The sequence below is a fragment of the Syngnathus scovelli genome, chromosome 21 (assembly GCF_024217435.2).
Source record: "Syngnathus scovelli strain Florida chromosome 21, RoL_Ssco_1.2, whole genome shotgun sequence".
NCBI classification, from domain to species: Eukaryota; Metazoa; Chordata; class Actinopteri; order Syngnathiformes; family Syngnathidae; genus Syngnathus; species Syngnathus scovelli.
Window position 1 is genome coordinate 7,193,554 of NC_090867.1, and position 17,611 is coordinate 7,211,164.

The window sequence follows — 17,611 nt, forward strand, 5'->3', positions numbered from 1 at the left end:
ATTATATTTGTTCCTGTTTATGTCAGGCCCTGGATGTCTCTCATTTTCTTTCTGTGGTGAAATATCTTGCGCTCTGGTTAGCCGAATGACCAAGGGTCAAGGTGGAGGAATTGTTTTGGGGGAACATTCTTGGTATGAACTCCGCAGCCCCCCCACCCCCCTAAATCTTCTCTCGTCGCCCCTCCCTCCCCCCCCCTCCTCTCTCCAAATGGGCTTCTCACTCTTCCCCACAATGAGTCGTCTCAGAAAGGAACTTTCGACGCTTTCCCTCGGCGTTTCACCAACCTGGCTGACGTTCCTGCTTTTTGCATTTTCCATATCCAAAATTTCCCAAATGATCTCGGAGGGTTTTCCCCGAACGAAGTCTCGTCTTTTGAATCCCGCTTCTCCCTTGACACTTTTTGTTGCGTGCCTTTTTTAGACATGAGCATTCGCCGTGGAGCAAATAGAGATGATCTCACTTCTGAGTCACACACACACACACACACACACGCTGTAGAGATTCACTTTAATGGAAATTACATCACGTTTGTGCCGTGATGAAGTAAATCGTCCCTCTCCCTTATTCAAATAGTCTAGCACTATAATCCAACCCAGTGGAAAATATTTTTATTAAAAACAATTTGGGCTTCGGGTGACCCCTGCGGTGTCGACGGCAACCCCCTACCGCTTCTATAATCCATAACTCGGCAAGACAAAGGACTGAGCGAGCCGCTATGGTGATTTTTGGGATGAGATGGGATGGGGGAAGGGCCGCTTGCCAGATCAGGCTGTTAGGCGGCGGGGGCTGGGAAAGTTTACAGCAGTACTTGGGTTTCAAAGTTGCTCCGCCCACTTCCGTGAAGGGTACTTGACCTCATCGTCCCATTCTTTTTAAATGTCTCACCCATCCCAACCTGTTTAAAATAATAACTAGTTGCCGGTTAATCAAAAGGAAAGTCTGTGTCCTTGTGTTACTATAGTAATGTGCTGTTTCAAAAAAAAAAAATGTTTTGTTCACCTATAGGAGGCGCTGGTGTTTTCATACGGAACAGGTGGTCTTCATACACTTCCCCTGCATTTGGTGAGGTTCCTGTCGGCTGCCTGCTTTTGTTTGTTTTCAAGTGTTTGTAGCCAGACCGGTTCCTCTCACTAGTTCCCATCCAATTCCAGACTTCTTTTGTGTACCGACCCGGTTTGGGTGTAAAGATCCCGAGCGGCGGTCCAGTTGTTGAACGTCTCTGGTGTCATCTTTCCTTTTTTTGGGATGCACGCTTCGGTCATCTTTATCAATCATGCTTTGACCATCTCTGATCGTTCTTGGCGTCCATTGTGATGTGTTTGAAGGGTGCTTTCACATACCTGTGGACATTCCTTGTTCAGTTTTGGGCTGTTCAAATTCCAAACATGCCAAGAATGCGTCACATCTGCCCCTTTGACATCACTATCTTCTTTTGTTTGTAAACAGGAAGATGATTTTGCATTGGCTGGAGGGAAAAAAAAAAAGTCATAGGTTGTTTGGAAACCACGTCCGAGCTGCTCCGTCGCGAGTGTGAAAGCACCCAAAGTGTGCATGTTTGTGTGATTTACATTTGCTCCAAACGAGGGTCCCAATAATTCATCGTTAGCTATAGCGCCGCTAATCACTCCGCAAGAAAATAAACGCCGCCATTTTCTCTCTGGCAGGGCAGCGATAGCGAGTATGAGGTGGACGCCAACCGCCAGAAGACGCACTCCTTCGTCAACCACTACATCAGCGACCCCACCTACTACAACTCGTGGCGCCGCCAGCAGAAGGGCATCTCCCGGGCGCAGGCCTACAGCTACGCCGAGTCGGAGCCGGGCGAGCCGGACCACGGCGCCCCTCCGCCCCAGCTGCCCCCTCTGCCGCCTCTGCCGCCCCAACTCAGCTCGCCCAGCCCCCAGCCCCAGGCGCAGCCACAGCAGCAGGCACAGGGACAGCCGCCCGGCCAGGGTAGCCTGTTCAGGCCCAAGGGCAGCCGGACTCCCACCCCGTGCCAGCAGAGCGCCAAGCCACCTGGCCAGCAGGGCGCCCTCTACAGGCCACCCAGCAGCCTGGCCCCAGGCTCACGGGCCCCCATTGCGGGCTTCTCTTCCTTTGTGTGAGAATTGCCCGGAAGAAAAAAAAACTAAGGAAATTTCTGGAAGTTTCCACTCCGCTTCTTGATTGTTTTGTTCTTTTACCATCGTTTAAATCCTGATGGTATTCCAACACTTCATCTTGAGACTTTCTAAATCCAAGACACGTGATGAAGCAACACACGTTTTGTTTGCATGACTTCTTATCATTTGTTTTTTTTTTTCATTTTGTTTTCATAGGTGGAACAGGCCCCAAAGCTCGCAGGAGCCCCTTTTTATGTGAGAATTATCAGAAATGGACAAAGGAAATTTCCTTAAGTCTCCACGTGGACGTTGGTGTGAGTTGCACTTTTTTTTTTTTTCCACATTTCATACTTTTTACAAACGCCTTCAGCTGGGGACGCTTTTTGGCACGTGGTGATGATACGTCCATTGCACTTACACTTCGTCTTAGCATTATGACTTTTTTTTTTTCTTTTTAGAATCGCCTTCAATTTTTTGACCCGTGATTTATTCCACATGTTTTGGGTGTTTTAGTTTTTTTCCTCACACTTTCAGAAACGCTTTCAATTCCAAACCTTCTGAAACAGTTTCTCAAACCGCTATTCGTGCTTTGTGAACATCGCTTCTCCTATTTTTTTTTTATTTATGGCACTTTTAGGACTGCCTTCAACTTTCTGACACGTGGTGACGATCGGTTGTCATTCTTTTGTTTGCATAACTCATCATTTTTATTTCCAGCACTTCTTCAACTTGGAACTTTTTGCACCATATTTGAACACATCATACATCTACCACACTTTTTGTTGTATATTTTTTTTTTGCATGACTAATTTCATTTTTTTCCCCTCTCTCGTTTGCACACGCTGAAATGGTACTACCTTTGTATGTCGTACAAAGTCACAAGAATCCTTGAATACACATATACATAGAGACATACTTATGTATATATATAATATGAAGTTATATATTATATATATGTACCTAGAGGACTTAGTCAGTGCTCACTCGGCATTGATGGTGACTGAAATAGTTTTGGAGGAAAAATTGCTGTTGATTGTATGAAACTTGCAAATGTTTTGTGTGTGTGTGGAGAAACAATCAAGTAGCATGTCAAAGATCAGCTGGACTCATATTTATGAGTGATTAATTTCTACCTTGAGTCCATATTCCAACGGATGCCTTTCATTCCATGGATGACATCTGTCAGAGAATTGGGGATATTTACTGGATGCTTTTGTGGATATTCCAACTTGGAATAGCTTTGGAATCAACGGCGGGCACTCGAAAACCAAGGATTTTCTCTTTTATGGCCCTTTTCACTTCCCTTGCCAATTGATGATGTCAGCGCATCGCCTCGCCATCAATTAAGCCGCTGGTTTGTCTCTATTGCTTTGTTTCTGTGTGTGTGTACACAGGTGTGTGTGTGTACGTTTGTTAGCACACGTCCCAAGCTTTACAGATCATTCACTGTGTGTGTGTGGTTTGTGTGAGTGAGCACGACAAACTGTAAACCTCCCTGGACACTTGTAATGATGCTACAGTGAAAACTCGACGGTTAGTTTGTTCGAACAAAGTCATTGAATTGTCATTATTTTTGTTTGTATTTTTTTCCTGTGGGGTGATTTTGTTTCATATGCGATAAAAGCTTACCACGCAGAAGAATGAATATATGATCACAGTACATTTCAGAAATAAATTATTTTTCAATGTTTAGTCGGGCAGGTGTAAATGTTGGTAAAAAAATATATATATATGCTAATATTTTTGTTGTTGTCACTAAGTATGAAAAATACACGCATAGACATTTTTAAAACTGAATTGGTCGAGACAATAGTCACTAATAGTGTACAGTAATCTCTCGTTTATAGCGGATAATTGGTTCCAAAAAACACCTGTGCTAACACGCAAAAACGGACTTCTAAAGGAATGTAAACGAACATTTGGAGCAAGACTACATTGTCCTAAAGGTTAGACACATGTTTCCTCAATTTAGACGTTTTATTTTGACTTTTAAATGTTTTTTTAATTTGGAAAAAAAAAATCCACGATGTAGTGAAGCCGCGATAAACGAAACGCGAAGTAGCGAGGGCTCACTATTATTTTGTTGAAATGAAAAGTGAAATTTATGTTTCCAAATTCATTCTTTTTAATTTGTTTAACATCTATTTTTGTGTTGTACATTGTTAGGTTACGGATTCTAGTTATTGATCTGACTCCAAATTGCGATCAACACTTAACACATAAATTGCTATGTCCTAATCCACACACTGGCGCACCTAACAATTTTGCGAGTTCGTTCTGTCAAAGAGAAGACCAGTAGATCAATCAGACCAAATTTACCAATTATTTATTCCTGACAGAGCGCACTAATACAGGCCTGGGTCCCGGGTCCCTCACACTAAAACTCGTGCGTTTTTGTGACCACCAAAAGACGACACATTCTTCCGGGTTGCCCAGTTTTAAAGAAACACAATATGAATATTAAAGCATGCAAAATATTGTGAGATGATTGGTCGATGGCCATCTCCTCCCCGGTCCAGGTGTCGCTGAGGTCAGACAGTTGGGTTTTTCCCTCGAAGGCCGGTCTCATAGACGTGCTGTTGTTCTTGTTCCTAACCGACCTTGAGATGGTCTCCTCCGGTACTCCCTATCCGGGCCTATTCCACAACACTTTGAAGAAAACAAGTTCATGCAGTTTGTCTGCACATTCCTCGCCCCCCACCAATCCACACGAGCACTCTAATACTAGATATTAATATGATTATAAGTTTAACGCAACCTTAAAACATATGTTTGCAAACTGCCGAAAGCACATTTTCCTTTATTCCCTCTCATGACCTCATTTATGAGGTCATCACCCGTTACCCTAGCAAACAGCTACCAGCGCGCTGTCGATCCTTCCTTCCCCCCGCTGCTCATGTTGAGTCACCAGGGCATATTGGCCCATCGGTGGCAACGGGCCAACGGTTTTCTCGATCAACCGGACAGTGAGTGACCTAATACATGGAATACAACAACAATCGCATAAAATCATAATTGTAATAAAAATAGCTACAGCAACAAGCACAGACATGATGAGGCCTTTCCAGCTTCCGAACGTTTTCATCCAATCAGACCAAATATCGGTGTGTACGCCTGAATGATCTTTCATCTTTTTGTTCAGTGTCCTTAGTCCTTCCAACGCCCTGGTCAGTCGGCCTCCTGGTGCCGTGTTGTTTGGGATGAAAGTACAACATGCATCACCAAACATTCCACACACACCATGTTCCTTAGCCAATAGCATGTCCAACGCAATTCTATTTTGGAACGCCATTAACGACGTTGCAGCCAATTGTTCATGAACTGCGGCAAATGATTCAGCTGTATAATTACCCAGTCGTTGGACATTGTAATGAACGTAATTAATACGGTCTACATTTTTACTGGGGGTGATCCATAGGAAGATACTTTCGAATCCCGAGGACACTTGATTAGCGAGTTTATACTTATCTGGCACACCCCGGGGCACTCCTATAGTGCCAATATATGTTGGATGGTCGTCGCTCAACCACGGGGGCAAAATGTCTCTTTTGGCTCGCTTCAGGAGCCCCGCCAGTGGGGACTCCAGGTTCCAATTGAGATTCTGTATTTCAATGGGGACAACCACCACAGGCATTATCAACGACACGAGGGCACAGATACCTGATGCATTCTTCGGCAAGCGATCCTATAATTTGTCATCTCCACACCACAACCAGATGTCACTGGTCTTCCTCTGCTCCTTCCATCATTGCTGGGTGAATTCTGGCATGTCCTGTTAAAGCTTGAAAGCAAGTGAATTTGGAAAAAAATTTGTATATCACAATTACAAATTGAAACCTACTCACCCATTTCTATTTTACCACTCTCCCCCTTTGACACATTCACCCAATGTGTCATTACGTATCAAAAGGAACCTGCAAAGCGTCCCCTCTCATCACCACACTCATTGTAGCCAGGCCCGCGGAACCTCTAGTTACCATCTGGGCCCCGGGACCATCACCCCAAGTCCTTGAAACTTGACTGTCCACCACACACACTCGGCAACACAAACAAAAATCATCGCACTCCTGTCAGTGAGCTTATAGCCCGGCTGACAGCGGACATTTGTACACACAAAAACAGACATCAAGTATCAAAATTAAAACAGTCATAAAATGAATCCTGGCGCCCGCGGATCATGTCCTGAAAACCACGTCATCAACAAGTTCATCATAAAAACCAAAAGGGCAAGGGTTAACATATTCTTGTAAATCCAACACAAACTTTCCACGAATGCAATCGACAACCTGCAAGAATGAAAACAAGTTACGCAAGCAACGCGCAATCCGTTCCTTGGCTGGTGGCTGATGCTGCAAAAAAAAAAAAAAAAAAAAAAATCAAGTCACACAGAAAAACAAAGCAGAGCGTGCTATTGTCGCAAACACGTTCAAGCGTCAAACAATTGGTCACTGTCCACCTAGTCCGTCACCCCGTCGGGTGAGCTCAAAGTCGTCACACGTCAAATCGCTCAAAGTCTTGCTGTTCGATACTAGTTCTGTCTTGTCTGACCATATCACTGAAATGGGCCTTCTCCATCACATCGTTTTGTTGTCGATGGTGCCCCTGATTTGATCATTGAGCCATGGTTCCGGTCAGAACTCATCACTTACCAGTTCCAGACCCTCCAGTCTGTACCACCCCTTCAGGTGAGAGGAATTTTATCCTCAATTGCAAACACATCACCCCAACTTCAGACCTCTCTGGCCAATCATATTGCGCACACACAGTCATAGATGATCACATGCGCACGCACCCATCCACACACTCGCAGACACACACATCCGTCTCTATCACTCAGCTCTCCTCCCACACTAAGCAAAGTTAGTATGTTAGTGTGCAGGCAAACATTGACTCCTAATAGTAACTCTTCACATTTGGACATACTTGTCAACATGACCTATTGTAAAATCTCCAATTCAATTTTCCATAAACTCGCCCATCAGATTCATCTCAAATTGTCATATATGTCTATCTGGGGGGAGACGACTGTGGGACCCGCGTGTCAGGGGAGCCTCCATAACCTCAGATTGCTCCTACAAACTCGATCTCTATTAATTGTCCTAATTAAATTCAATAAAGATGGGTCCGACTATTCCCTCTGGATTTTTACATCATCATTTGGCTCTCCCCCTTTTTCCTGTTGTCTAGCTCAAATATGTTTCTCAGTCTGCTTCTCTTTATTGCCCCTCTTGGCGAGTCTAACTCGCCCCTTTTTCTCTTCCTAAAAATCCTGCCTGTCACACCATTCAGCACCTCTCCCTAGAATGGGCAGTTTTTAATGTAATTTACGTCATTGCTGTCCAGATCTTCTATCCTCAATCTCCCTTGCTGTCAATCCCTGTTAAAATGCCAAAATGCCCCTGTTTCTCTTGACCGAATCCACTTTAGTCCAAATGTCCTATTCTAAAATGTATCTAACTCGACTTCTACTTCTTAAGCCTGACGAGCCAAAATATCAGATCTCGCTCTTGTTTCTTACCGTTTTAGCCTATTTGTTTTATCCAAATCTGTTCAATCTCTGACTATGATGCTTTTCTCTGTAGCTCTACGCATTCTTCAATTTTTATCAAATCTCCTCAGTTCTGTCAAACTTAGTGCACAATGAAGCTCCTGTCCACCTTGACCCAAGCTTCACCCAGTTTGGTAACGCCACAGCAAGGAGTGCGATTTGACCGTCGGACACTTCCAACACCCCTGCGTCCCAGAGGCCACACAGAGTGTCTTCCATGCCTTGGTCCGCCTCTTTCGGCCAACGATATTGAGGCCGTTTGATAGGCTGCGTCTCATCCATTTGGAGATCAATAGGGGCCACCTAATGACAAAACCCGACATCAAATGGACTCTGGGACCACAGTGTGTCGGGCAAGGCCGCCAGCATTACTTCAGCGTCCTCATGATCAGTTAACTCCCTACCGTGTGTGCGGGACACCAACATCATCTCCAGCAATCCTGTGTCTGCCATGGGTTGTTTAATTTGGTATGCATTCTGAGACTCAGACCAGTACAAATTAGGAATGTGAGTTTTCCGCCAATCGGTCTGTTGCAACAACTGCTTGGCCATTGAGCCCAATTGTCTGGCCTCGTGTCCTGGGGCAAGAGCCAGCGAAATGTGTGGCACCCCTTTCTCTGTCATTTTGAACCACTGCATTTGTTCATATGTCAATTCAGTTGCCGCTGCGACTCCCTCTTTACCAATCAAAATGCACGATGAAGTTAAATCCCACATGTGCCCTTCAATTTCTTCAAACAAATCCCGATATACATCATCACTTTTTCGGTCATAAAATAGAGTGCAATGCAAAGGATCAACAGGTGGGTGGTATGGCGCCAGTGAGCAGATCCAGGGCTTCCACAGTAAGTAGGTCGAGAACACACCGCCACCAGCAGGGGTCTCTGGCTCCAGCCTGGTCCAGTAGATGGTTGCAGTTTCTGCTTCTGCCGGTAGGGGCGCCATCAGCACTGACCATGTTGTTGTAGCTGCTGTGAGCACTGGATGCTGATGTCATCTGGAAATTGAATAATCACTCCCTCTGGCCCACACAGAATTCTGGCTTGAACGGCTGACAGCAAGTCCCTTCCCATCAAATTGATCGGAGTGTCTGTGGAACGGATGTATTTGTACCACAGTCTACACCCTGTCCGGGTGATCACAGTTTCAAGTGGTTTGGTAAAAGGCAGAGTACGTGGTTGTCCCGAGAAGCCGACTAAAGTTGTTGTTTTCTTTGACAGTGAGGATACAGGAAGGGCAGTGTTTATTGATGAATAAGTTGCTCCTGTGTCCACCGGCATCTTCACAGGTTTTTCTTTCCACTGTCACATGAAGCATTGGCTCCGCCGGGCCACTGCTTTCCTGGCTCCCTGGGCAGCCCTATTCAAATTGTCCACACCAGAGATCATCATGTTGGTAGTACTGACCTCCGTGCGTTTGTGGGCGGGTGGCTCCGCGCGGTCGATACTGTGGGCATTCTTTTGCCCAGTGGTCGGTTTCGCCGCAGATGAAACATGCGTTGGGCGAATGGGGTTTGTATGCTGCCCTCCCCGGGTAAGCAGGTGCACTCCCTCCCCGGCCTCTGTATCCGCCCCGGAACTGGCCCCTTCCGCGCCCCACCACCTGAAGAGCCTGTGACATTTGCATTTCCTTTTTCTGTGATTTAGACTGTTTAGCTTCACCATGCATTTTTGCCAACTGTAATTTCAACAACTGTTTAGATAATGCGTCTGTCTCGTTTTCAACTTTAGCTTGTGACTCAGTGAACATTCTGCAGTGATGCAAAACATGACGTTTAAATCGTTCTTCGGCACAAACCAGAATGTCAGGATCTGACATTAGCTGCTTCTTCACATCTGGCGGAAGTCCATCCAGCAGCGCCGTTCGGAAGAGCACCTCTGCCTCGTGCGTGAGAGCCGGATGTCGACCTGTGGTTTCAATCCAACTCTCCACACATGTTACATAATGTTGTGCAGGTGACATTTTCACATCATAAGGAAACATAGTGGGGGCCAGATCGGTGGGTTGTGGGAAAGTCAATTTAATGTTTTCAAACAGGGGCGCTGCTACTTGTGGCAAGGGCACCTCCCTCCCCAGTCTCGCTGTGCCTGCTGCTTCCTCAGTTGCCTGCAGTTGCACCAGGGAGCATGCTCCTGCCAACATCTAGCGCATGTCACCGAGTGTACAGCTCTGCCCACTCATCAGAGCCAAAAATTTGTTCAGCCACACCTTGCCTCCTCTGTGAAGTGGGGGCATATTTTCCATTATCGTGGTCACATCACGGAGCACCATGGGCTCGTAGTGCTGACCGCCCGATGTGGTCACCAGCGGACACATCAATTCATTTTTCTGCACCTCGGCCTGTGTCATCTGTCCCTGACCACTCCGCAAATTATATTTTCTCCGTGTCTCTCTCTCTCTCTCTCTGTTGCCCATTTTAACATCTGCGCTTCCTGTCTACGCTGCTCATCGGCTTGATCAATTTTCTTTTTTAGCTCCTCATTCTCGGCAGTAAGTCTATGCCAGCTTTCTCCTTTTGTCACATTGGACGGTTGAGGGCTCGGACCGGGGGTGGAGGTGTCCACGCGGGATGTGTCCACGCGGGATGTGTCCCCCTCCCGGGCCCGTCGCCTCTCTTTATTTACTGCTTGTTCAATCAACTGTACAATACTCTGATCCGCCCTTTCGCCTTCGCCCTCGACATCCACTACCATCCTACCACCCAACGTCACCACCGGATCCATTACTCCGGGGTCGCCGTACGGCGGCGGTCCAACATAGCTCACTCCGAGTTTCGGGGCACTCGGGTGTGTCACATCATGCAAAGATGGATAAATGCCCTTGTATTCATTTCTTTCCTTGTCTATTTTCACCGCTTTCTCTACCCTTCTTTCTCATGCTCTTGTTAGCCTGCCATTGTCCAAATCAAAAATGTTTTTTTCTTTTAACTGTCTTTCTTTTGAACCTCTAAATCGCTCGTGTTGCTAACCTAACCTAACCTAACCTTAAAGAAAGGACAAACAGATTACTCCCAATAGCTCCTCATTATTTACGAGTTAGCCCCCCTTTCTTGAACATTCTCTGATCCATGCCGTCTTCCTCCTCACACTGTGTGGATGCAGCACACAGGGTGTGCACATAAACGCACACACCGAGCGCGCACACAACCGCACGTACACACACACACACACACACACACGCATACGCACGCACGCACAATCCATCTCTCATGTAGCTTCTTTGCCACTTTCTATCGGTCAATACCACTCACAATTTGCGCTTCCACATCAGCATATACATTCCTTCAATCTCACTGCTTCAAACATTCACTGAGAAACTCACACTGTCCCTGCCCCGCCCGGGCTATAGCACCCCCCGTGCGAGGGGGTCGCGGCATCAATGTTGACCGGTTACAGGCTGGCCATTTCCTGCAACAATCATGATGCCGGCCCACCGCCCGCACGAGCATAGCACAGGCCCACGCGCACAGCCCAGACCCGCGACTACGCGCGAGTGCAGGCACGCTCATCAGTCGCAACCTCTCAAAGGGCAGGCCAACTTTGCTGTTGCGCCCTTCATCATGTTCACATTCGACATCTTTCAATGTCTTCTACACAACATTTGTTGTCTCTTATTCTCATCCTATCAAGCCACCGTTCTAGTAACTTTCTGTCACACACCTTATTTTCTCTACTGCCACACCTTGCTCATCTTAGTTTCTCTAACCAACTTAACTTAAACACACCATTCTTCCATAGAACACACATCACTCACACACACTCATATACACACCCACTCATGAGGATCCTCTGCGCGCACACACACTCTCCCCCCAATTTGGTTCATTTTGGATGTTTTAGCGGTCTGATCTCTCACAGGAGGAACTGTTACCACCGGATATTTTTTGAGGAGGCCTCACTTCCCCTCGGGGATCTCTTTATTAACCCCAGCTATTTGAATACGATCGTCACCGCACCCTTGTCCGCCACGACGAAGCACTAGGTCCCTGACCTATCCTTAGTACGCGTAAGTCCCTGACTTTACCGTACACGTTACACACGTAAGTTCCAAACTTATTCACCGTATGTATCTTAACTTCATGCACACCTTATTTGATCTGAACGACAGTCTCCTCTTAAATTTCCTCTTTCAATTTGCAGCATTTTGACTTATAGTAACAGGTATTCTGCTTACCTTATCGGTGATGAGCTCAGGGTTTAGGAGACGTCGTACCAGCTCAACGTTGTGCGCTTATTCCAAACGGTTCGCCGACCGGGAGACAGTGTCCCTGACACTGTCCGGTGTCTTGGCTAAAGACCACGAGTTGTCAATTACCCTTCTCTTGACATCACGTCCGCGGTCACCAAGAAATTGTTAGGTTACGGATTCTAGTTATTGATCTGACTCCAAATTGCGATCAACACTTAACACATAAATTGCTATGTCCTAATCCACACACTGGCGCACCTAACAATTTTGCGAGTTCGTTCTGTCAAAGAGAAGACCAGTAGATCAATCAGACCAAATTTACCAATTATTTATTCCTGACAGAGCGCACTAATACAGGCCTGGGTCCCGGGTCCCTCACACTAAAACTCGTGCGTTTTTGTGACCACCAAAAGACGACACATTCTTCCGGGTTGCCCAGTTTTAAAGAAACACAATATGAATATTAAAGCATGCAAAATATTGTGAGATGATTGGTCGATGGCCATCTCCTCCCCGGTCCAGGTGTCGCTGAGGTCAGACAGTTGGGTTTTTCCCTCGAAGGCCGGTCTCATAGACGTGCTGTTGTTCTTGTTCCTAACCGACCTTGAGATGGTCTCCTCCGGTACTCCCTATCCGGGCCTATTCCACAACACTTTGAAGAAAACAAGTTCATGCAGTTTGTCTGCACATTCCTCGCCCCCCACCAATCCACACGAGCACTCTAATACTAGATATTAATATGATTATAAGTTTAACGCAACCTTAAAACATATGTTTGCAAACTGCCGAAAGCACATTTTCCTTTAACATGTATAAGAATTGCAATATCTATCATTTGAAAGTGAACAAAACATCTGTGTGCAAATGTAAACCACTCTGAGGCATTAGCTTCCATGTTAGCTGCTAGCTTCCTGACGCCAAAATAAGTGCATGTCCCTTTAAGAGCACAGCGGGGGCGGGGTCACGCTGCGGGGAGGCCTGGGGAGGGACGCGGTCGCAGTGACATACACAAGCGAAGAGAAGACGCCAAACAACGCACGTCGACAATCGCTGCTGCTCCCACCGAGGAACCGCGTCCACCTCGTCCACCTCGTCTCTTCGATCTACTAGCTTCACTTTTCAACGAGCCGTGAACTCGGACCGTGAAAGTTTCCCTCGGGACGCCAGCGGAAGGTAATAACTTGTTTATCTTCCACGCTGCTTGTTAGCAGAACTTTAACGACCGCAAAACGACGCGTGTGGTAACTTGAGTTGCAATTTAGTTTTCGGTAATTAAATGTCACTTTTATTCCAACGTCATTGCCAGTAAATCTCATCGCTCCCACGGCCGTAGGAAGACAATGAACCCATCCATAAGCCCCCTTTGACCCCCCCCCCTCGTTATATCCCATGAGTCAGGACAACATTGTTGTATTTAAAAACAACAAAAATTCAAATGTACCTCTTAAAGTCGACAAATGAAAAGAACCTCTTTGAAGTAAATCATTTAAATGAAGCATGACGCGTTAACCGGATGACCTGAGATGCAAACAGTGGAGGTAATCTGTTTTTGTGATCTTACTGAGTCTTGTTTGATATATTTATAGTGCTTTTACGGCATGACTTATCATGCAGGGTTTTCCAAAGTAGAGTAAGTTTTCCCCGAAGAGCGGAATCTGATTTAATCAGAGGCAGATGGGCTGGAAGACTCACTTCCCCCAGCTTATTATGTAACTTGTAATGCTTTACATACAAGTACAGCAAGATTACATCCAGACATACTACATTATCCAAGGAGATCATTTCTCACTTTGACAATAGAAGGTTGTTTGCTATGTCAAACATTATTGCAGTAGAAGTCGTCACTATTATTGATTGCATTTTCAAATTCATAGACTTGATTATTTGCGTCCTCGAATGTGGGAAAAGCGAAGGCAAGTATTTGTCTTGAGGGGTTTGTTTGTATACCCCCCCTTTACACTGGCATAGTATTTGTTTTGATATACTTAAGCTTGTTATGCTGAAAGACAGCACACAAAAAGTCAACAGACCATGAAATTGGAAATATGCTGGTCTGGTCTGAAGTTTTGCTTTGGCTTTCAAGTGTCCTTCAAAGACACATTTATTGTTCAAAGGCTACTAAATTTGAAGGATGGGCGTTAAATAAATGGTTCAAATCTTTCCATCATTCCATTCACTGCTCCCGAGGAAATTGATATCTCTTCTTAAGCCATGATAGTACGAATGATTTTTCCTTCTCTGAGTAGGCTTTTCTTTTACAGCTCAGTCTTTTTTTTTTTTTTTAAGGAAGCTTGCTCGCTGATCACATGAGAAGCTCTAGATTGAGAAGAGGGAGTATTCATTCATGTTCTGAATCCCAGTAGTAGGCAGACCTATTAGGGTTTTTGTTTTTTTTAAGAATAGCTTAATGAAAGTAAAGTTAATTATTACTGTGCAGTTGAGGTATTTCTTCCTGGATGCATATTTGCAGTGTTCTTCATGTACAGTAAATGTTAGGAGTGTTCTTTTGTGATAAGTCAACAGTCAATTGATTTTAAAAAGTCTTAATTTCCACCAAACTTTTTTAGCTGCTGGAATATTTGTCGTATCTTTCGATCAGATGTGTTGACTGACGGGCGTTGGCGATCCAGGCCCTTTAGTTGACATCCACACCTCGAAACCAACTTGTTTTGCTTTCTTGCTTAATAATTGGCGTACCAAATGTCAAATTAAGCGGTGTTATTTTCCCCAGTGTCGTGCTAACCTACATAAAAGGCAAGTGTTATGTCTGTCGTCTTGGTTACACTTTTGTTTCCCCCATTGAGGCTTTTAGTAAACCTTCCCCGGTGACCCTTGAACCCTCTTACTCGTTTGCTGCCATTGGCAAACTTTGGACTTTGTGTCCCCCCCTTCAGCTTGTCAATGGATGTTGCTATCTGGACAAAGTTATAGGACATGTCTGTGCCACTGATAAAATTGCCAAAAGCCGTTGACCCGTTTGTTTATCTCGCCGGAACCTTTCATCTTGTTTCCTCAAGACCTTCCCTGCAATTTCATTTTACAGGCCAAACAAACTAGCTACTACTAGCGACACCCTCCATCCACCCCTCCCGTCGTAGAAATTCATTCTGCTTTGTTTTGCTGTTCCAGCAGCTCCGATAGTTAATTCAATGACTTGGCCCCCGAGGGGCCCTCGCATGAATGCTCACCATTTGTCAAAAGAGCCGCGGCGAGGGACCCGGTGTGCGGGCGCTCGCCATAATCCCTGCGCAGAAGCTGTAATGAGAGTTCACTGCCCCCACCCCCCCACCCCCCTCCTCAATCTGTGCTCTTTTCTTGGGCTATCGTACAACTGAATTGTCCGGTAGGTCCAGGGAGAAGAGTTTTTTTTGGGGGGAGGGGGTCCCGCAAATTGAGGGTTTTATGATCCAGAAACTCCGTCGCCCGTTTTTGGCCTGGACACGACACGGATGCCCACCCCACTCAGCACAGCACAGCACAGGACACCAAACACTTTGTCCAGTCATGCAGGAATAAGCGCTTCATAAAAGGCCAGCTTGGCTGGAAACACAGAGAAATCATTTTCAAGCCTGTCAGGTGGCGATTGTGTCCCACCGAGCGTTCGGGAAAGCGGCCAAAAAAAAAGCCTTTTGGAGTCCGCTGGAGGACAGTGAGCCAGCGGTTTGCGATTGGGTGGGGTACGGAGGAGTCAACCCCCCCCCCCCTCGACACTTTATTTGCTAACATAACCCCTCGCCGCCAGCCTGATCATGCAAAACATGGCGCACGTGCGTATCCGGCGTAGCTTTTGCATGCCTGGATCATGAAGAGGTTCACGTTAGACTTGTTCACCTCTCCGGAAAGAGAGAGTCACACCCGCGTGAATAAGCACGCTCCGCTTATTATCTTTAAATTTCCATTGTCTGGTTACTTTGACACATGCTTTGGTGGCACCAAGGTTCCCGTCGGACATGAAGGCCAACCAGAAGAACGGGTTCTTTTGAATCTCATTAATGAGCAGGAACAAACCATAAATGGTGTTGTTGCTCTCAACGATACGATTGTGTCATGATTGAGAAACATTCTCCATCTCCCTAAGATGGCGCTTGTTGTTTTGAACCACACTTGACATCGGTCAACTGGAGACAAATTAAATTCCCCTTTGTCAGAGGCCAGGCCCCGCTGACGAAACGGCTGTTGTTGTACTCAAGCCGCAGAAGTTAATTTGCATGTCAATGTTGCGGACCAAGGCTGTCGGACAAAGAGCAGCGCTGTGGCTTGTTTGCTGGAGGTTAAATAAAGCCAAGGTTGTCTGCGTAGAGAGTCTATGTCGGGAGATTTTACGATGATGCTGCCTCATGACTAGCGTGGGATTGTTTATGGCGGGTGCCGCGAGCATTACGCAAGCACGGCGGATGAGAGTTGTGATGTCATGGAGTGGAGCTGAGGCGAGGTGACGGTGATGCCCTTAATCATTCATGGCCTCTCTCCCTCCGTCACCGCTCGTCTCCGCTTGAGTTGGTGTCATGTGGCTGGCGCTGCGGGCGCTCGGTTACGTAAAAGCTTTTCTCTCTTCTGGTAACAAAGAAAGTCTATGAAACTCACCTGCCATGAAACCATTTTTGTTAGAATGACAACAATGTCTTTGTCTTTCCATCGCAATTTATTTTCTTTCTCTTTTTCAGGTGATTTGCTGTCCGACGCCAAATATCCACTTCTGATCTCTGGGAGGAGCTGAAGATAATTGTCAGGACAATTCTGGTTTGATAAGGTAAACGTTACTGGGAAGGTCGTGTTTCACACTTTCGAAAAATGCCTCGTTAAAAACCTTTTATTCTGTCTTTTATTTCTACTGTAGTAACTACCATCAGTAGGCTAACACGAATTATCATTTACATTTGCGTAAAGTTGCTCAGGGGCTACGCTAACAACGCTAGCTATTATCAAGGCTGAGCCCTCTGGGTGTCCCGCAATCAAGCTAATGTTTTTATTATTGTGCCCCCCCCCCCCCCCCTCCCTCCCCCTCAGTTATGTATGCGTGGGCTCCAGCCCATGCTCGAAAAAAAAACACAAAGCCCCGTTTTTCCCGTCAGTAACACTTGCACATTTGCACAATGGTGGCACACACACACACGAGTGGGCCTTCAAATCTCTCGAGTGAGCGTTTTATGAGCCAGGAGTCAGTGGCCCGCTAATACCCCTAAATCGTATTTATATTAGCCGCCCGCAGGCTTTAATTTGTCAGCGCTTGCCCTCTGAGTTTTTTTTTTGTGAGCAGGTACTGAAACAACAAGTCAAAGAAGTTCTGCAGGCTAAGCAGATACAAGGCAGGCGGGTGGAAATGTAACAAATCTGGACGTAGCGAAGCGCACGGCTCTGTAAGACGATCCAAAGAAATGCCGCTCCGCTTCTTTTTTTTTTTTTTCCCCTCTCGGAGCCTTCCGGCTCCAAGCATCCTGCCGGTTACGCAACAGACGAGGGGCCCAAAGTGGGAGCTTGCGAGCACCGGCCACCTCTGAACGTTTTTAGAAAGAAACGGAGCAATCCAAGGAAGGACGTTTGTCAGACGACATGGGGTTCTTTTCACGAGTTACGCAACATTCTGACAAACCAATCAAAAGTCTTTTTGTGTGGAACACAACATGAGGAAAAAGATGTGCTATGAATTATTGGCATAACTCACTGTTTTTCTTCACAGGCTGATCCAACTTTGTGAGGACCAAAATGATCGGCCACATGATTAAGCACGTGCAGTGTCTTTGACGAAGACCCCCCCCCCCCCCCCCCCCCCCC

General features: G+C 46.1%; 1 protein-coding gene and 1 long non-coding RNA gene across 5 annotated transcripts in view; both read left to right on the forward strand.

Moving 5' to 3' along the window:
• sdk2b (sidekick cell adhesion molecule 2b) overlaps window positions 1–3,795 on the forward strand; it is an 80,940-nt gene extending 77,145 nt beyond the window's left edge. For 2 of the 4 annotated variants that reach the window (XM_049760127.1, XM_049760128.1), the window contains exons 45-46: window positions 1,007–1,063; window positions 1,666–3,795. In XM_049760127.1, the coding sequence (XP_049616084.1) occupies window positions 1,007–1,063; window positions 1,666–2,106 (498 nt within the window). In that variant the 3' untranslated portion in view covers window positions 2,107–3,795. The remainder of the gene's footprint in view (window positions 1–1,006; window positions 1,064–1,665) is intronic. The other 2 variants (XM_049760129.1, XM_049760130.1) reach the window with 1 other exon arrangement.
• Window positions 3,796–12,828: 9,033 nt separating this feature from the next.
• LOC125991753 (uncharacterized) lies at window positions 12,829–17,593 on the forward strand. Its single transcript, XR_007489437.2, has 3 exons — window positions 12,829–13,012; window positions 16,504–16,589; window positions 17,517–17,593. It is a non-coding gene; the product is annotated as an uncharacterized lncRNA (long non-coding RNA).
• Window positions 17,594–17,611: the final 18 nt, after the last annotated feature.